At 33.6% G+C, this 20,492-nt stretch overlaps 4 protein-coding genes across 6 annotated transcripts; 2 read left to right on the top strand and 2 right to left on the bottom strand.

Moving 5' to 3' along the window:
• Nucleotides 1-4,920: 4,920 nt before the first annotated feature.
• Nucleotides 4,921-6,709, top strand: LOC133834179 (cytochrome P450 89A2-like). The gene has a single exon (XM_062263694.1). It carries the CDS (start codon nucleotides 4,983-4,985, stop codon nucleotides 6,516-6,518), a length of 1,536 nt encoding a protein of 511 aa, XP_062119678.1. The 5' UTR covers nucleotides 4,921-4,982; the 3' UTR covers nucleotides 6,519-6,709.
• A 2,329-nt stretch (nucleotides 6,710-9,038) lies between these two features.
• On the top strand, nucleotides 9,039-11,512 carry LOC133834178 (uncharacterized). Its single transcript, XM_062263693.1, has 2 exons — nucleotides 9,039-9,849; nucleotides 10,490-11,512. Exons 1-2 carry the CDS (start codon nucleotides 9,275-9,277, stop codon nucleotides 11,124-11,126), a joined length of 1,212 nt encoding a protein of 403 aa, XP_062119677.1. The 5' UTR covers nucleotides 9,039-9,274; the 3' UTR covers nucleotides 11,127-11,512.
• A 2,029-nt stretch (nucleotides 11,513-13,541) lies between these two features.
• LOC133834177 (uncharacterized) lies at nucleotides 13,542-16,214 on the bottom strand. Of its 3 annotated transcripts, XM_062263691.1 has the most exons (5): nucleotides 16,106-16,210; nucleotides 15,972-16,023; nucleotides 15,456-15,731; nucleotides 15,252-15,359; nucleotides 13,542-14,461 (listed from the first exon to the last, which is right to left on the bottom strand). In XM_062263691.1, exons 3-5 carry the CDS (start codon nucleotides 15,628-15,630, stop codon nucleotides 13,725-13,727), a joined length of 1,020 nt encoding a protein of 339 aa, XP_062119675.1. In that variant the 5' UTR covers nucleotides 15,631-15,731; nucleotides 15,972-16,023; nucleotides 16,106-16,210; the 3' UTR covers nucleotides 13,542-13,724. The 3 variants fall into 3 exon arrangements, with proteins under 3 accessions (XP_062119675.1, XP_062119676.1, XP_062119674.1); XM_062263692.1 differs by having other exon boundaries at nucleotides 13,542-14,455; nucleotides 15,972-16,214; XM_062263690.1 differs by having other exon boundaries at nucleotides 15,972-16,213.
• A 1,250-nt stretch (nucleotides 16,215-17,464) lies between these two features.
• On the bottom strand, nucleotides 17,465-20,236 carry LOC133834176 (tocopherol O-methyltransferase, chloroplastic-like). Its single transcript, XM_062263689.1, has 5 exons — nucleotides 19,419-20,236; nucleotides 18,596-18,700; nucleotides 18,278-18,481; nucleotides 18,026-18,128; nucleotides 17,465-17,907 (listed from the first exon to the last, which is right to left on the bottom strand). The coding sequence occupies exons 1-5, from the start codon at nucleotides 20,001-20,003 to the stop codon at nucleotides 17,807-17,809; spliced, it is 1,098 nt and encodes a 365-aa protein (XP_062119673.1). The 5' UTR covers nucleotides 20,004-20,236; the 3' UTR covers nucleotides 17,465-17,806.
• Between the last annotated feature and the right edge of the window lie 256 nt (nucleotides 20,237-20,492).

Genomic DNA, 20,492 nt, shown 5'->3' with positions numbered 1-20,492 from the left:
TAATTTTTTTATAGTTTTTTCCACTATATATGTAAAAAAAATTCAAATCATTTTTTTAGCATTTTCTTTTTACTGTAACACTTATAGGAATACAAAAAATTTGGTAAGAAAACTAATAACAATATGAAAACGTGAATGGGTAACCGGTTACCTTCACGTTCTTTGTGTGTATATTTCTGGGGGTAACTAGTTATTTTCACATTCTGGTGTGTGTGTATTTATGGTTTCTTTATGGTAACTAATTACATATGTTACTAAAATCATAATTAGTTCTTATTCATTTTTTAATGAAGTGTTCTTCCATTTTTTCCTTCAATTTTACCTTACTCAGGATTTGAAAAAAAAAACGTACAATCTAAAAAAACATGTTTATAATAAATAAAAAATAATTTTAAAAAATAATTCATATTACAAAAAAAAAATTTGCAAAACAACCAAATAATATAAAAACAATATTAAAAAAATAATAATCAAATTACAAACATACTCTTCCAAATTAATAAAACTTGATTAAGAGTAAAACTATGGCATAAACTAACTTTTATACCAAAATATGTGAAAATAAACCCATAAAAGTGAAAATTCTTTTAAAAAGCCATAGATTAACTTTTTTTGAAAAAAAAACCATATTTTTGCACTCTATTAAATTTCTCATATAAAATGTAGTTTCCTCGAAATTTAAACCCATTGGACCTAATATAGTAGGCATTCTTCCTCTAAATAGGAAATGGACCGAGGGCTAGATAATTTTTCATTTTTATTTTTTGAAGTTATTTTATACTATAACCTAATTTTAATAATTTTTTATAAAATAATCTATGAATTTGGTTTTGTGGTTCAAGTTCAATAAAAGCAGCTGAGAATTGTTTCCCGTGGAGTAAGCTAAAGACATATTATCTTTGTGTACGAACTCTGTAATTGCTTGAGTCAATTATTGCTTTTAGATCTTTGTATTAGTTAAGTTCTAGTTAGGTGATAATTTGTCTGTTTAGATTTTATATTCTTGTTTAGTGTGATTCAACTCTAGTCACAATAGTATATAATGTTATTTATTGTAGTTTGAATATGGTACTTGTACAGTAATGTTTTCTTAAAATATTCTTGTAAATGGCATTGGTAGACATCCACGTAAATGTTAATAGGGAATATACTTATTTGGTATCCTGTATTTTTGCAAAGTATCATTTTGGTAACCTCTGTTTTCAATAATGCTCATATGGTACTTTGTATTTTAAAATCGTACAGATTTGATACCCTAAACTCAGATTTGATAGATAAAATTTTGTCAATATGATCAAACTGTCATTAGTTATATGTAATTATGTAATTAAATTTAAATTTGTAACTTACATAATTGACAGCAGTTTGATTAAATTGACCAAATTTTATCTATTAAATATGAGTTTAGGGTGCCAAATATGTACAATTTTAAAATACAGGGTACCATATGAGCATTATTGAAAACAGAGGGTACCAAAATAATATTTTGCAAAAACATAAGGTACCAAATAAGTATATTCCCATGTTAATATAGAATGATGGTTGAATTTTAAAGGGGTTACATCATTTTGAACTTTGTTTACTGTCTCATTATTAAGTTGGACCGTGTATTTTAATAAATTACTTTTTAGATTCAGTGTTTTGTAAAATAGTTTAAATAGATCCCTAAACTCAATTTTAATCAAAGTTTTTTAAACTAAAATTACAAATAATTCACCAAACTAACGAACAAAAATTCAACCATTCTGCATAACAATGTATTGTTGTATTCAATTATTTGTTCATCAATATTGTTTTTAAGGTTCTATTTAAACTATTTTACAAAACACAAGGTATTAAGACACAAATTCTAAACAGATAATAAGACAAAACACAACATACAAAATAGTATATATTTAATTTTAAACCATGTACTTGGTATGACTGCTTATGCTGGTTTCTTTGAGATTTGCTACTAAAAAAAAGGGAATATCTCTTGATTGATTTGCTTTGCTTTGTTACCAACACTCCTATTGTTGATCAAACACTACATATCACAAAGATTTCAAGTCAAACAATAAATCAGTAAGAAAATTAAAGACAGAATTTGTACAAATCAATCCACTTACAATCAGTGGACACCCTTTGAAGAAAGTTGGCTAAGAATAACTAACATATTTAAAGAGATCAAAGGGAGAAAGGGGCTTCAATGAAACGACTTTAAGGAATGTCGTTTTAAGCTTTGAGTTATACATACGCATCAAATGTTGAATATTTTTTAAAAGTTAGCTACTTTTAAACATGCATTAGAAAAAATATATATAGTTTAATGACATTTTATTTTATGTGTCATGTAATATGTGAATAAACAAATATCTAAGACATTATTTAGTATTAGATATTGTGACAGTCAGAATCTCGTGATCCACAGAAAAAAAGACCAGCTGTGCAATCCCACATTGCCTGGGGAAGGTCAAGTGTGATGATTCTAAGACTGTGTAGGTATGAGACTATACAGTTGAAGATGACTTAACTGGATTGATGGGTACTACCTATGCCAACAAGATGCATCTTATTTTCGGTAGCTCATCACTTGAGAACTCCAAAGTTAAGCGTGCTTGACCTAGAGTAGTCTCGTGATGGGTAACCTCTTAGGAAGTTTTCTCAGGAAGCGTGCGAGTGAGGACAAAGTACGCTGGAAAAACTTGTGTTGGTTTGCAATGTCAGTCGTCATTCCAGGAAGCAGCCATAGTGGCGTACGGTGGAAAAACTTGTGTTGGTTTGCAGGGCGAGTCATCATTCCAGGAAACAGCCATACTGGCGTGGTAGCGTTACAGATATTTAGGTTGAATGGTATCCATTCCATTCTAATTTGCCTTGCAATAAATTGAACTTTTTGTCATTGTATAGGTTGGTGTTCTTCTCAGCTAATTATATAATGTAAAATCTTTGCTTGATTGTAATAATAAAATCCTTTTGTTTTCTACCAAAAAAGCACAAGACTATTCTAGCTATACTATCACATACATACTACTGACTTTACAATATGAATTTTTCTTAACAAAAGTTAATAAAAAAACTGTGTAAACTCATCTTAGAATAACAACTTCAAATTTCTACATACCTAGAGGGAAGACCCAACTTAGATTATTATTATTATTATGACTCAATTGCAACTGCTTCAATCAAAGTTCCCAACTCAACTCACCTCAAATTCGTTATTTAAGACTTAGAATAGTTACTACTTATTATAGTCTACTACTCATAACATTACACATAATGTCTTTTAAGAGAGCAAGTCTCATGATTCACCATATAATTAACATTTTAACTTCTCCTTATTGTCTCGTATTACTGCATTTAGCTGAGTGATCCACAAACGACGAAAAAATCTCTTTTGCTTACCTCTATCCTGATGAGCCGAAATCAAAGCTCTTATTTTCTATTGATTAGTAGTACGAGTAAGTCTTGAATGAGCCCCTTGAAAGCTTGATGCAAATAAACGAATTTTTGTTCTATGTCTTTGAGCTATATATCCTCGTTTAATTCTAGTCATTGACTAAATGAAACTTTGATGAATAACTAATTGATTTTCTTTCTTTCAGTTATTGTCCTTCCTTTTTCTAGTCTCAAGTAGGCGATGGCATTGCTCGTAATTATAGTCTTGATGAAGTAATGGCAGGTGAATTAGTAGAATTTGAAGAAGGTACCATAGGCATTGCTCTGAATTTAGAATCAAATAATGTCAGTGTTGTATTAATAGGTGACAATTTTCTGATACAAGAAGGGAATTCTGTAAAAGTAACAGGACGAATTACTCAGATACCGATAAGTGAGGTTTTTTTGGGTCGTGTTATAAATATCCTGGCTAAACCTATTGATAATCGAGGTGAAATTTCAGCTTCTGAATCTCGTTTAATTAAATCTCCTGCTCCGGGTATTATTTCGAGACGTTCTGTCTAACTTTTACTTGAACAACAAGTTGGTTACTTTTAAACACGTATTCGAAAAGTACACATTTTAATGAAATATTGTTGAATTATAATTTTATTAATTAGAGATATCAAATAAATCATTTTTATTAGGGCTATTCGGTAGCCTTGAAATAAATAATTTTATGCTTATATAAATAAATAAAAAAACGTAAAAAGTGATTTCAAACATAAATGTTTGGTAAAATATAATTAAAAACAATTTTCGTGATTTTGTTTCCAGCTTTTTAAAATCAAATAATTAAAAAAATTACTTTTTAAAAGTCTACCGAACATCACAATTGTTGGTGTGGATTAGGTGTGGATTAGTTTATTGCATATGAATGGAGCGGACAACATCATGTCAAATAAATTAATTTTTTATAAAGAAATGATTACTTTTTATAAAGAAATTAAATTATTAAATTATATTATTGGTAAGTCACACCACTGCCCTACGTGTCATTATTATTATTATTGGATAATTTTATCATGTGTTCATGTATTTTTGGGCTCTATATTTTTTCTTATTATTTTTTTTAATTCTGTATTTTGATAAATTATTTTTTGAACCTTATATTTTATAAAATAGTTAAAATAAAACTTTAAACTCAGTTTTGATGAAGAAAAAATTGAATATAACAACACAGTTTTTAAGCAGAATGATTTTATTTTTATTCTGAATTATTAGTTTGATAAATTATTTGTGATTAAACATTGACCAAAATTGAGTTTAGGATTCTATTTTAACTATTTTACAAAATATAGGATTCAAGAAGTAATTTGTCAAAATACAAAGTCCAAACAAATAATTAGAAAAAATATAGAGCCAAAAAAATATAAACTCTCCTACAATAAGCTTTAAAAATAATTTAATTTAATTTTTTTAGATATTTAAAATATTTTATAATTTTTTATAAAATTATGAATAATTTATAGTGTTTAAACTTACACATATTGCAGCACTCTATTATTTGGCTACTTGGGAGAGTGAAACTAACACCGCACACCAAATCAGAGCAAAACAAATCAATGGAAGTCAGTGGCGGTGGTTGGTGGTGGCTCAGCCTCATCATTATCCCTCTCTTCCTTCTCAAATTCATTTCCAGAAGAAGCCCAACCCTCCCTCCGGGACCCTTCATCCTTCCCATAATCGGCACCATCTTATCCCTCCGCACATCCATCTCCGACCTCGAGCTCATCCTCCGCAACCTCCACGTCAAGTACGGCCCCATTGTCTCTCTCCGCATCGGCTCCCGCCCCGCTGTATTCATCGCCGACCATCACCTTGCCCACCAAGCCCTCATCCACAACGGCGCCATATTCGCTGACCGCCCTTCCGCTCTCTCCACCACAAAAATCTTCAACAGCAACCAGCTTAACATCAGCTCCGTCAGGTACGGCCCAACCTGGCGCCTCCTCCGCCGCAACATCACTTCCGAGATCCTCCACCCTTCGCGGGTCAAGTCCTATTCCCGCGCTCGCAAATGGGTTCTCGATATTCTCCTCAAACGCCTGGAATCCGATGCTCAAAGCGCCGCCGATGGTGTCCGCGTAATGGATCACTTCGTGTACGCCGTGTTTTGCCTCTTGGTCTTGATGTGCTTCGGTGACAAGCTTGAGGAGTCGAAGATCAAAGAAATCGAGACCGTCCAACGTCGAATGCTGCTGTCCTTCTCACGCTTCAACATACACTATTTCTGGCCCTGTCTGGCCAAAACTCTTTTCAGAAAGCGGTGGCGGGAGTTCTTGCAGCTCCGCCATGACCAACGTGAGGTTTTGGTGCCCCTCATCAATTCCCGGAAGAAGGTTGAGGAAGCCAAGGTTTCTACCTGTGATGATGATGATGATTTCGTGCTTTGCTATGTGGATACTTTACTGGGTCTGGAGCTACCAGAGGAGAAGAGGAAGCTTGAAATCGGGGATATGGTGAGCTTGAGCTCCGAGTTTCTGAACGCTGGCACTGATACCACCTCCACGGCACTGCAGTGGATCATGGCCAATTTAGTGAAACATCCCCAGATTCAGGGAAAGCTGTATGAGGAGATAAAAGGGGTAGTAGGAAATGATGATGGAAGAAGAGTGGAGATTGAAGAAGAGGATTTGCAGAAGATGCCTTATTTGAAAGCTTTGATTTTAGAAGGGCTGAGGCGCCACCCGCCGTCGCACTTTGTGGTGCCGCACGCAGTGAGTGAGGATGTTGTGGTGGGTGGACACGTGGTGCCGAAGAAGGGAAGCGTTAACTTCATGGTGGCGGAGATGGGATGGGACCCCAAGGTGTGGGAGGATCCCATGGCGTTCAAGCCGGAGAGGTTTCTGGTTGGTGATGATAGTAAGGTTGAGTTTGATATAACTGGGAATAGGGAGATAAAGATGATGCCTTTTGGTGCAGGGAGGAGGATATGCCCTGCCTACGGTCTGGCCATGCTTCATTTGGAGTATTTTGTGGCCAATTTGGTTTGGAAGTTTGAGTGGAATAAGGTTGGTGAAGTTGATTTGTCCGAGGCACAGGAGTTCACCGTCGTCATGAAAAATCCATTGCATGCGCGCTTGACTCCCAGGCACTAGACTAGACCTTGTTAACTATCTATATATCTACTTGGTTTAATTGTGTGTCTCTCGAGTTAAGTCAAATGATCAACTGATTTATAAAAAATTTTAGGATTATGACTTTTGAAGTGCGGAAATAGAAAAATGATGTAATGCAAAAAAAAAAAAAAATGCATTATAATTGCTCTCAATATATATTTCTTTTTATAGTCCCAAATATTAGAAGGTTATTAAAAGAAAAAAAGGAAAGAACATGACTCACGTCTAACATCCAATTTGTAGTAATGGAGGCACGCCAACATGAAAGAGAATATTATTAGAGGCATAATGATATGTGAATCCAAAATTTACACAAAAATAATAATTGTGGCAGTTTAGTCTAGTCAATCACATTTATTAAATTTATGACTCATTATTTCAAAAAATAGTAACACTGTGTGTAATATTTGAGTGCATATTTTAGATGTATATATCATTAATGCTACTAGAGAATCTGATTGTCTTGTGTTAAATAAGATTATAATAGATTAATCTTTGTCATAAGAACTTTTCGAGGTTTATTTTCAGCCCAATCCAAGGCTGCTAATCATATTGCTCCTTGGCAAAATTCACTCAAAAAGGAAGAGAGACCACACAAATTAGAAAATTGCTAAAAAACACCCCCACAACTTAAAAGTGACATGTTATTATTGATGTAACTAAAAATTAAGACCAACTCCAATGCCACCGCAATTCAGCATATATATATGTCGTGATTCCCAGAGAATCACTCTTACTCAACTTCATATAATATATTATTTAGCCGTGTATGAATAGTGCCACAACTTATAGCTTATATGTCGTGCACTGTTCACACGTCAAAATACTACTTTTTTTTTTCTTTTTTAATATATATATCATATCTCTTTTAAAAAAATTAAATATACTTATATCTTATATATTTATTCTATATAATAAATGTGTAGATAACATAAATTCTTAGTTTTAAAGGTTTTTTTTAATGTTAAATTTAACGGAATATTCTTATATTTAACAGAATATTATTATATTTAATTGTAGTTTGTAAACACTTCAACTTAAATAAAATAAATTTAAAAATTAAAATAGGATATTTTTGAGATATTTTACAATGATAATTATTTAAAAATAATAAATAATTAAACAAATTAAAATATGATATCTTTTATATATTTTAATAATTATTATTTAAAAAATAATAAAATCATACGTTTTATAACTTAAATAAAATTAAATTAAAATTAAATTCACTTATTACAATAATATCATATTAAGCATATAAATAATCTACTGTGAATTAGCAACAAATTGCCTTTTAAAAAAAATTAGGGATAAACTTAAATTTAAAATCCACGTATAATATTTACTATTACATTAAACATATAATATATAATCTCTTGTTACCATTATCAAATTCAAAAATCACAACAAACACAAACTTAAACAAAAATAAATAAATAAATAATTTAATTAAAATAAGATATTTATTTCAAAATTTATGACATTAATATAAATTTAATAAATTTTATAAATAAAACTAACAAAACGCACGTTACTTGTATCTAGTATATATAAACATATGAGTATTATTTGGCTCTATATTTTATGTTGGGTTTTTAAAATTATAAATACATATGTAATTTAATTTTCTAAATAAAATTTCAAATATTTCATAATTAATTTTTTATATAATTTATTTTAATTTGTGTATGAAAATTCTTACTCTACACTATAAGAAATTAAAATTAACATTGAAATTGAAATTGATTAAAGATACAACAAATAAATAATAATAAATAATAAAATAATAAAAAGAATATTCTATTTTAGTAAAAAAATAATATAATAATAAATAATATACTTTTTTGTGTAAATTTTGGTATTGTAGTTGGAATGGGAAAAAAAATATGGAGCTAAAATTCCTTACTTTTGGTATTGGTTATGATATTATGAGCCGGAGATTCTCCAAAAAGTAAGAAATATATTTCAATTAAATTAAAATTTAAAGATGTGATTGAATGCCATATACTGCAGAGAGCAATACTCAACAAAATATTATTAAATATTTGTTATTTAAGGATTACAAAGAGATGTCGTTTTGTAGGGGGAAACGACAAGTGGGAGTTCCGTCGTTCAATTTACTTGTTTAGATTCTGTGTTTTGATAATTTATTTTTTGGATTCAGTGTTTTCTAAAATACTTCAAATAGACCCCTAAACCTGATTTTGATCAAATAAATTTTGAACTAAAATCACAAATAATTCATCAAACTAACAACTCAAAACAAAAATATAGTCATTATGTCTAAAAATTGTGTTGTTATACTCAATTTTTTGTTCATCAAAATCAGGTTTATGGACCTATTTGAACTATTTTACAAAACACAGGGTCCAAAAAATAATTTATCAAAACACAGAATCCAAACAGTTAATGAGACAAAACACATAGTCTTAAAAGTATAAACCCTTGAGTTGAAGCTATGAAGTTATTCTATTTTGTCAAAAAAAAAAAAAAACCCTTGATATTTGTTATTTAAGGATTACAAAGAGATGTCGTTTTGTAGGAGGAAACGACAAGTGGAAGTTCCGTCGTTCGAGTTTGTATTTGCATTTTGTGAAGAGAGAAAAGTAGGCGAAAGGCAGAGAGAGAGAGAGAGAGAGAGAGATCAGAAGAATAAGAAGAAGAAGAAGGAGAAGGGAGAAGGGAGAAGAAGAAGAAGACTCATAGGTTGAATTGAGAGAGAGAGAGAGAGAGATATGGAAGAAGCAAAAGCTTTAGCCCAACAACACCAGCAACAGCAGCATCAGCAACAACAGCATCAACAGCAACAGAATCAGCATCAGCATCAGCATCAGCAACAGCAGCATCAACAACTTCTATATCAGCAGCAGCAGCAGCAATTACAGCAACAACAGTTCATGTTACTCCAGCAGCAACTCCACAAACAACAGGCCGCCGCCGCCATTTCTCGTTTCCCCTCCAACATCGATGCCCACTTGCGCCCTCACCGCCCCATCAATCTCCCCCCTAATCATACTCCTAACCCTAACCCTAACCCTAATCCCAATCCCAATCCCTCTCCCGCTCCCAATCCTAATGCCAATGCTAATCCCAATTCTAACCCTAACCCTAACCCTAACCCCAATTCAAGCCCCACTCCTACCCCCACCCCTGCTCCCAATCCTAATTCCAATCCCAATCAGCAGTCGCAGCAGAAAACCATCCGACCCGGCAACCACGCCGAGCTCCAGATGGCCTACCAGGATGCCTGGCGTGTCTGCCACCCCGATTTCAAGCGCCCATTTTCCTCCCTCGAAGACGCCTGTGAGAGGTTCGTTCTCTATCAAATTTCAATCTTTCTGCTTGAGTGAGTTTCTTCTTCCATTTTGGGATTTTAGCTGAGTATTATATGATATGAAAATTTGACACAATGAAATTGGTGAAGCTTTATAGGCATTGTCTGTTTCTTGTTAAGATAAACTGTCCCTTTTTGTTATGGGTATTTGCTATTTCAAGTTTAATTAACGGATGTCATTGTCAACCTGGAGATGTTGCAACTGGGAACTAGTCAACAAAAGATTCCAAAATGGGTTTTTTTTCCTATTCTTTTATACTGTCTATTATAAATCTTAATATTTTCAACTAGTTTTCAAATTATTTTATGTTTTACACGATAACTCGAACATATGCTACTGCATGTATTATAAATATATATCCCCTGAGAGAGCATAGTTGGGTGATGATATTCCACGCATTATATTTGCACGGGCTATGTTGTTAGCAAATCGTTATGCTGCTGGAATTTTATGCAGTTTACAAAATTGAAACCATGTAATGGAATCTTTGTCTATGTCCATGTCCATGTTCATGTCATTGCCATTGCCTCGTGTTTTGATACTTTTCTGCTTCTGTCTGATTATTTATTTCTATATTTGTTTGGTGATGATACTCAGCTCTAACATTACGCGCAGGTTATTGCCTTATCATGTGGTAGCTGATTACGAGGCAGAGGAAGATGATAGGATCCTCGACTCTGATACCACCGGCCAAATGCCATCTCGCTCTCAGCAGTGGGATCATAATATATCTGCCAAAGTTGCAGAGTTTACAGCAACGTTTGAGAAGCAAGCTCTGGCCTTCAACATCATCTCCCGCAAACGGGCTGTTGGGGAGTTTAGGTCTGAGGAGAGAATGATGATAGAGCAAGCTTTGTGCCAAGAGGAAAAAAGGGCGTATCTGGAGTTGAAAACAGAGTTGGAATCAAGAGAGAAAGCTGGGCGGGAGGCTCATGAGGCTAAAATGCGAATGGCTGCCTTTGTGCAGGCAGAGCATGCAAGGGCCGAGTCACAAGCTCATGCTGAAATGATGTCTCGAGCCCCAATAAGGTCAAGTTCACAGGGCAACGAGATTTCAACCGGTCATAATATGGGCGAGCAGGAACATGGAGTCAATACAGATGAGATGATAAATGGATGGGGAAACAATGCACAGAGAGACGAGAAGGAGCCTTCCGAAGATTTTTTGAATGACGAGGAGACTGAAAATGGTGAAACAGGCACACAAGATGGGTGGCGAGAAGTTGGGGAGTTTGATTTAAACTCAAGATAAACTCTTGGAAAGTAATGTCCATATTATGAAGAATGAATCGTCTTGGACATTGTAATTGCATTAATTACATTGCAAACCAGTGAAGAAGAATGTTCTTTTGTTTTGTTTTGTTTGAGAGATCCATCCACTAGCGAAATCTTACAAGTGTAGATACTATGTCTCACCGAATTCATGGCTTTGGTCGAACCTTAAGTTATTAGCTCTGGTCATTAGGAAGTAGATTGTATATTTTAGGTTCGTAAGGCTGACACTGAATTACATGGAATTCCTATTTTTTCATCAAAAAGTAATTGATTGTGAGTGATGCCAGTCTTGGTGAAGTCATGTATAAGAAAATGGGGAAAACAAATTTAGGAGATATGACCTTCCTTGTTCTCCTCACCTTAGATACTCTCGCACATTAAAAGCTTCATGAAACCAAACTCATAACATGCATATACAATAAAACCTCTGATAATACTCTATATTCTAAGAATTAAGAATAACTTAGTTTTTATTATAAAAAAAATTGGTACCAATTTGGTTTAGTTTTAAATAAAAATAATTTCTAAAATATAATTAGTTATACATTTTTTTAAGTCTAGTATTATACAGTCAAATAAATATATATTATGTCATTTATTTATACACAAATGAAAAAATTAAGGTTTTATTATTTGAATTACTAAAGCTACTTTAAATATATGTAATAGTAATTAGGGATTTTTATTGTTATAACCACTGAATGTATACAGGGTTAGGATGTAAGAATTTGAGTCATACTTCTCATTATTTTGATTTTTATCAAGAGTTTGAGTCATACTTCTCATTGTTTTTATTTTGATCATTTTTGTTGGTGATAAAGTTTTTTAGAATTTGAAACCAATTGATATGACACGACACACAAAAAATATCAAATTAATAATGTGTTTTTGAAATAAAAAACAAAGGACCACACACATGTATATGATTTTAAATTGATGATGCATAAGATTCTCTCGCTTATTGTAAGCTTCACGAAACCATGCCAAATTCATGACGTGCTGTATGAAATTAAACAGAGGGATATATATACGACAATTTTGTTTATAGGACATTTAAGCCCTATCGGTAGGGCTCTCAGTATTTTTTGACCCGTAAATAGTTATAATCTTTCAATTAGAATATAATTAATGTGGTTATGCATACAGGGTTAGGATGTAAGAATTTGAGACATACTTCTCATTATTTTGATTTTGATCAAGAGTTTGAGTCATACTTCTCGTTGTTTTGATTTTGATCATTTTTGTTGGTGATAAAGTTATCTAGAATTTGAAACCAATTGATATGACACGACACACAAAAAATATCAAATCAATAATGTGTTTTTGAAATAAAAAACAAAGGACCACACACATGTATATGATTTTAAATTGATGATGCATAAGATTCTCTCGCTTATTGAAAGCTTCACGAAACCATGCCAAATTCATGACGTGCTGTATGAAATTAAATAGAGGGATATATATAGGATAATTTTTCTATAAGAGCTTCATTTTAAACTTTATTGGTAGGGTTTTTAGTGTTTCTCAATTCGTGAATAGTTTTTAGCGTGACTTTTTTTTATGACCGTGTATATTGTAGCTATTTAGAGCATCTTACAAATTTTTAGAAAATTTTGAATAGTTTACCGTACCGAAAACTAGGTTCAAATATGTTATTTTCTACACACATAACAAAAATTAGTCATATGTGCAACATGTTTGAACCTAGTTTTCGATACTGTAAACTATTCGGAATTTTCTGAAAATTTGCAGAATGCTCTAAATAGCTACAATATACACGGTCATAAAAAAAAATCGCGCCGAAAACTGTTCACGGGTTGTAAACACTGAGAGCCCTACTGGTAGGGCTTAAAGTGAAGTCCCTATAAGAGATATCCCCTATATATAAATACTATGATTTTTTTTATAAGAGTTTCAATTCTTTTGTACGCGCATAAAAAAATTAATCACGCGTGCAACAACATATTTGAATTTAGTTTTCGGTACTGTAAACTATTCAGAATTTTATGAAAATATGTAAAATGATCTAAATAGCTACAATATACACGGTCGTAAAAAAAATCGCGCTGAAAACTGTCTCACCGGTAGGGCTTAAAGTGAAGCTCCTACAACGAAATTCCCTATATATATATAGGATGTAGGACTTTTGAGTCATACAATTTTTGTTGGTGATAAAATTATCTAGAATTTGAACCAATTGATACCACACATACATACATATTGGTTGCCAAACACTTTGGTTTCCATTATCTATTAGTGGCAGAAGTAAATTTGAAAGAAGACAACTAAAACCCATCAGCCTATTTCTTTTTTTTTCTTTTTTTTTTGGGTTTGATATAACATGCGGAACAAACAAATTTTGAAAGCCCAAACTACTCAAGTACATGAGAAAAAAAAAAAGAAAAAAGGCAAGCTTTTACCAATTTCCAAACACCAACCTCTCCCACTCGAGTTCACGCTCAGCACGCATCCAAACAGCTAGAACAACAAATATATAACAAAACAAATGCTAAACTACGTATGTAATGGATTCTTAATCAGAGGAAACAAGCAAAGAATGCACAAAATTGGGTGCCTACAAAATGTTAGGGAGCTGTGAATCCAGTCTTTGCTGCAACTCCTTGATCTTCAATGTAAGCTCAGCCTTTTGTTCTTTGTAGCTCTGCAACAAGTAATCTTTTCCTTCTATCACCTCTTTCAGTTCTCCAACTTCCCTCTTCAGCATCTCAATCTTCTCAGCCGCCCCTCTTCCTTTCTCCGGTAGCTCGAGATTGCTTTCTCCCTCGTGATAACCATTGGCATGACCATTCATTCCCTCAGATGACCAACTCAGAGCTGTGGACGACTTGTCATTGGATTGCCCCACGCAGTGATCGGCTATGGCTTTCCTTAGTCTCTGAATTTCTCTCTCTGAATCAAACAGATCCCTATTTGTAGCATCAATCTGTGACTGCAAATGGGTAGAGTGTGCCAGCTGAGAATTAAATGAAGTCTGCAACTCAACAATCTGATCTTGCATCTCCAATATCATATCATCCCTTCTCTTCAGTTGCTGCCTTAGTTTGTGGATGACTTCCCGCTTACTGTAGACATCAGAGCCGGATTCTGAGACGCACGGTGAATCTGAGCAGTTTGAATGGTGGTTAAAGGGCTTTGGAGGCAACTCGAGTCGATCAGGAGAAGATGACCACATTACACCATTGTCTTTGTTAAACTCGGGAGCTGGAACTGTCACCAAAGGCAGAGCACCATTGGATTCGGTCATCATCTGGCTATCTTGTTGGCATGAAATGTCCATGCCTACTCCTGTACCTATTCCAAGGGCATTACTGAGGTTTAGCACCTAGAAAAGAAAGTATACCTAAACCATATAAATGTAAACACTAAGAAGCACTTTAATGGTTTACTCATCAATCAACTTTCCCAACTGGAACTGAACAAAGAGAAAATGGCACCAAATTGCAGCCACCTCCAAATAAACACAATGTTTTTGAATTAGACAACCTTAATACTGAAGAGTAACCACGACAATAAAATGCTTATTCTGAAGTAAAAAAAAACAAGAAAATGATCAGATTGAAAACCAGCTCATACTTTGTCCCTGTTTGTGTTCGATGATTTTTTATCTTTACTTCCTGTAAGCTTGCAATTTGTTAATATGAGCCTAAGGACTAACAGCAACATTCAAGGGAATTACGAATAAACAACGACAGGCAGTAATAAGTGAAAGTGAATGATGAATCACTGGCAGTAAATCCTGGTTATTGACATAGCTGACGGTTGAGTATAATGAAATATTCTAAGAAATTTGTTAACATCCTACATATATGCTCATCTAAAAGGCTTTCACTTTTATGCCAAAAAAAAAACATCAGCAGGGATCAAAATTAAACATTCATAATATCTTGTTTTCATGTCAACACAATTCCTCATAATTTCGCAATATCCAACACCCAAACATGAGTTTTCATTTTTATTTTCTAACCAAATCTTAATAAAAAGTACAAAACTCATGTCCTTAAATCAAGGATAATTACTAAGTGGTGCACAGCTGAAAATGAATAACAAAGAAACATTCTTATGTGTAAAATAACAACATAACCTGACAAGCAATTGAAACAAGTGCCATCATCGTCTTCAGTAAAGGAATAGAGATTTGAGTGGATGCGGCAGCGGGAGGGCTTCCTTCTGTCAGAGAATTTTGCATTTCCTGAAATGAGATGAGAAATTAGAAGAAGGGATTTTGGAGAAAGAAGAAGAAGATGATGAGGCATACAGTAACATCATTATATGGATTAATTAAGACCTTTGAAAGTGTTGTTGGGATTCTTGTGGTTAGTGTCAATAGCCTGCTTGAGCTTGAAACCAAGGCGAATCGACAACGTACTCAACAACGCACCCCCAGCAATGAGCACCCAATTCGGGCCCTCACCCTGAAAAGATCTAGAAGAAGCTGCTGCTGCACTTGTTTTGGGTTTCATTTTAAAAGCTACTCAGCTCAACTTTGGGTTTCATCCAACAACGAGTGACATTGGCAATGCACCATAACAATTCCATTGCCAATTTACATATTTAGGCGAAACTGCACACACAATATCAAGTCGAAGATGAAATTACGATGATTATCACTGGCGATGATCTAAACTAAAGGAACACCAAAAATATGGATTGGTCCCAATACGAATACACATGTAAAGAAAAAGCTCAGAACAAAAAATCATCGGTGGATTCATAGAATGAGGAGAATCAAAGCTCCATTGAAAGCGAAAACCCAGAACAGAAATTAGAAGAGAAATGCGAAGGAGAAGGGAAAGTTACCGACCTGGTGATAGTTAGGGTTCTTTTTCTCTTCTGAGCTCTTCTGGAACACTTTACTACTTTACCCAATGAAAATGAATATTAATATTAATATCTAAATAAAAAAATAGTAATAATATTAATGGGGTTTGGGTTTACTTTCTCGAAAATGAAATTCTGTTGGAGATTCGTTCCGAAAGAGAAGCACAAAGCTCTCTCTCTCTCTCTCTCAGTTGTTCTTCTCTAATGGCGGCCTTTTCGTATCGTTGCCACCAATACCTTCTTTTATTTATTTAATTATTTATTTATTTTCCCTAAAATACTTTTAAATTGTGTTCTTTCTTCTCCCTATTTTTATTTTTTTAATTTTTTTTAAAAAATAATTTAAATATCATTCCCTTTATATTTTGCTAATTTATTATATTTTGTGGAGGAAGAACTGAATTAAATAAGAAAAATTTACCATCATACATTTTATAATATAAATAATTACTAATTTAATAAAAAAAAATATTTGGGCTTTTTAGTTAGGATTAGGACTGCAGAGGGAGGCAGACCCTAGATTGGGCCCTATGCCTCTCTTTGTTCACATCACAAAATCACAATGTCCTTTAAAATTAAATGTATGGTTTATATATTTTTTTCTCGTGTTATGTCTTATTTATTATTTTTTGGGCGATATATTTTGACAAATTTATTTTTTAAACATTGTATTTTATAAAATAATTTAAATAAACTCATAAACTCAATTTTGATAAAGAAATAATTGAATATAACAACCCAGTTGTTAGGCGAAATAATTTTGTTTTTGTTTTAAATTGTTAGTTTAGTGAATTATTTGTAATTTTAGCTCAGAAAATTTTGATCAAAATCAAGTTTAGAGTTCTATTTGAATTATTTTATAAAACACAGAGTCCAAATAGTCATTTGTTAAAACACATAGTCCAAACAAATAATTGAACAAAACACATATAAAAAAAAGTATAAACCCTTAAATATATCATAATTGCGGTGATGATATATCATAATATATATAATAGGAAAAATTGCGGTGATGATAGTGTTTTGTTAATATTTTTATTAATAAAAGTTAGTTTCCGCATATAAATAGTTATTAATCATAATTTTGTACTATTGTAACATCTGATAAATTTTCAAAAAATTTCAAATAATTTACTGCGCTGAAAATAATATTTAAACAATTGAATTTTCTACACGTGCTTGTTTTTTTGGTGCACGCATACAACAAATTATTTGAAGTTTGTTTTCAGCACCTTAAATTATTCAAAATTTCTTAAAACTCTGTGCGAGACTATAAATAACTACAATATACACCGTTCGAAACCAACTTTTGAAAAACATTGATGTTTAGCCAATACAGCTATCATTCCCTAAATATATATGCTGTTTTGCTGAATTAATTGCGCTGTGTCGTGTTGTTCCTATTTCTAATGTCTAGTCTAATCTAAGTATATAAATATAAGATAATTTCATACATAATAATAATAATAATAATAATAATAATAATATGGGCATTTATTTTTGCTTATGTAGTAGTTAGTTTGTTACTGCCAAACCATTAATGGCAAATTAAACCACTAATTTGTAATTAAGTTCCAATGTGACTTTCTCAGCTTAAAGCCACTCCTACTACTAGTACTAGTAGCGTATCACACACTAACTACTCAAATGAAACAATGTTTTACTTTGAAAAAGGCCAAAAGAAAAAGGAAAAGAAGACATTGGTGCATGGGTGGGAACATGGATTCCCCCCAATCCAATCCAAGCATTTCATTAGTAAATTCCCCCCAATAAAAAATAAAAATGCAGAACATGAATAATAATAATATTGTGTTGTTGTTAGGGTTTGCGACATGTGATGATGGCGAACTTGATCACACCCTTCTTGAATCCTTGTATCATCAATGGCATTGCCAGTGCTCCTTTTATGGTTTTCATTCCTAAACAGCAGCAACAACAACAACAACATTAACCGAACAATACTTGTTTTTATTAGTTTCGAGACACAAACATAGTCCACAAAATCAACATAAACATGTTATCGAGCGATTTAATTACCACTGCGCAGGAGCGAGGTGAAGCCCTTCCATGTGAGGGCGGAGCGTATGACAGCAGGCCAGAAAGGAGCAACATTTGCAGACCAATCTGCTGCTTTGATATCCTGCAATTAATTACTATTACTATTTGACTATCACACAATTGACGAAAATAGACCATTTTAATGCTAAATACGCTCTCTTTTGCACTTTCTTGAATTAATGAATAACACGTGGATTCTACTAATGATTTGACACTTCTCTTTGAATTTACCTGAAGGGAGAGGGATTCGAGCAATTGGACGTAGTGAGCAGTGGAACACCAAGCCGGGAGATAAAAAGCATCGCATATCTTGTTGAGCAGATTTTGCTCCCATTCCTCTAATGATTCCTCACCAGCACCAAGATCTCTATGGCACCATGTCACTATTATTATGGTGCCATCTGGGGCTGCCACTCGAACCAGCTCATTCACAAACTGCACAAACACACACACACACATACTTGTGTTTTAATGATCAGACCAGGCCAGGCCAGGCCAAATGATCATTATTAACACTAATTAACACATGAATGAGATGATTAGAGGGACCTTTGCTTTGTCAGGCATGTGTTCGCCACTCTCCATGGACCAAACAAGATCAAATTGCCCATCTTCGAATGGTTGCTCCAAAGCATCTGCAACTTGAAATGATACCTGCTCATCATTGCCACTACTAATCAATTTAACAAGGGTAGTTGTGTGTGTTCATCATCCTAATTGTGATTATTATATATAAGCACATACATAATAAATATTTATATAGTACATGTCTTATCATTTACTCTTGTTTGTTCTGTTGTGAAAAAAGTGCAGTGGAAAAAAGACAAACTCCAGCTGCAGCAACAGTAATAAGATAGTAACCATTGGTAAAACTACTACACCAAAATCTCAATATTACATGTACTCAAAACTCTCAAAATATCTCCACCAAAATCCCATTACACTGTTTGATTCTCACTCTCACAATCTCATTCTTTGAACTCACTTTCACATTCTCTTCAAAACCCATTAACACACACTCATAATGTATTCAACTTGAGCAACAAAACACTTATTTTACACAAATTAATAATTACCCAAAATTAAAAACTGTGTATATGTAAATATTATGAATCAATAGACTAATAAAAAAGACATCTTATCAGCACAGTTCAACTTAGAAGATTTTTTAGTATAAAAAAGAATGTTGGAATGACCATTGTACTGATGAATCAGACCCTGATGGGGTTCTTTCTTGTCATAAGTAGTGATAAGGTGACAACGAAAGAAATGAATATAAAGAAAAAGAAAGATTTCCCACCACTCAAATTCTATCAACAATGGCAGTGAAGGCAAATGAATCCAAAAATCAAAGAAAGCGAAAGAGAGAAACCTTATCAGCCAATCCCTGAGCAGATGCTAGAGCGTTGGCCCTTTGCGCCTGGACAGGACTGAGAGTGATGCCGTGACATTTGGCACCAAATTTGGTGGCCAGGTATCGAGAGCTCCCTCCAATCCCACATCCAACATCGACCAACTGCTTCGGCTTCCTCTCCTCGTCCGAACCCACACCAGCAAATCGGAGGGCCTCCTCGATCATGCGAATCTGGGCAGCTCTGTGGTCGGAAAGAGAGACATCTGATGAATCAGGGTCGTAGAAGCCATGGTGCATGTGGTCTCCCCAGATGTTCTCCCAGAGACTGGAAGACTCGTCGTAAAACTCGGCTATGCCCTTGTGCAGCTGCTTCCACAGGCTGCCACCGCTGCTGCTGCTGCTGTTGTTGGTATGAGTATGCGATGCAGCAGAAGAAGAAGAAGAAGAAGCAACAGCCTCCATGGAAGACCTCCGAGAGAAGAGAATATGGGGTTTGAGTTTATTGGGAGTTGTTTGGGTTTGTGGGGAAGAGAGCGTCTTCTTCAGTGGGAGGAAGCCCGAGTCGCACGTGGGATTCAGAATACTAAAACTCATTGTCGTCATGGCTTGGCTGTTCCTGTTCGTACTCTACTCTGACCCCAAAACATACATAATAAAATAATACAACCTTCTGCTACTGCTACTCAAACTACTTATTATTAAATTGTTATGCCTTTTTGATTGGAACCATAAAATCATAAATGATCAGATTCCGATTTCGTGTTCCAATGTGCAACGCCCAATAGCCTCACCCTTCGTTTTCTTTGTTTGTTTATACCATTTGCATTTTGTTTTTTATTTACCATTACGTGATAAAAATCTACATATTTACCATTTCTTCCACAACTAAATGTCAAAAGGAAGTAACTTTGGTCCTATCATAGCATATTCTTTTACTTATACAAGTCATTCGTTCGAGTCTTCTTACTTGTTGCATTTGGTTTTTAACCAAAATATTTATAATATGAAAGACCAAGGTTGAAACTTTTGATTCCATAAAATTGTTTTTAAGTCATATACTTTATTTATTTTCTGTAAAAATTGAATCAAACA

The sequence above is a fragment of the Humulus lupulus genome, chromosome 5, assembly GCF_963169125.1.
Source record: "Humulus lupulus chromosome 5, drHumLupu1.1, whole genome shotgun sequence".
NCBI classification, from domain to species: domain Eukaryota; kingdom Viridiplantae; phylum Streptophyta; class Magnoliopsida; order Rosales; family Cannabaceae; genus Humulus; species Humulus lupulus.
This window is presented reverse-complemented; position numbering and strand designations above follow the sequence as displayed.

Coding starts and splice junctions, on each gene's coding strand:
- LOC133834179 (XM_062263694.1), top strand. CDS start 4,983: ATGGAAGTCAGTGGCGGTGGTTGGTGGTGGCTCAGCCTCATCATTATC.
- LOC133834176 (XM_062263689.1), bottom strand. CDS start 20,003: ATGACGACAATGAGTTTTAGTATTCTGAATCCCACGTGCGACTCGGGC. Junction 18,482..18,595: donor ACATGCCTGACAAAGCAAAG/GTCCCTCTAATC, acceptor GTGTTTGTGCAG/TTTGTGAATGAGCTGGTTCG. Junction 17,908..18,025: donor CACCTCGCTCCTGCGCAGTG/GTAATTAAATCG, acceptor GCTGCTGTTTAG/GAATGAAAACCATAAAAGGA.
- LOC133834178 (XM_062263693.1), top strand. CDS start 9,275: ATGGAAGAAGCAAAAGCTTTAGCCCAACAACACCAGCAACAGCAGCAT. Junction 9,850..10,489: donor CTCGAAGACGCCTGTGAGAG/GTTCGTTCTCTA, acceptor CATTACGCGCAG/GTTATTGCCTTATCATGTGG.
- LOC133834177 (XM_062263690.1), bottom strand. CDS start 15,630: ATGAAACCCAAAACAAGTGCAGCAGCAGCTTCTTCTAGATCTTTTCAG. Junction 15,360..15,455: donor TCCCAACAACACTTTCAAAG/GTCTTAATTAAT, acceptor ATCTCATTTCAG/GAAATGCAAAATTCTCTGAC. Junction 14,462..15,251: donor TTGTTTCAATTGCTTGTCAG/GTTATGTTGTTA, acceptor CCCTTGGAATAG/GTACAGGAGTAGGCATGGAC.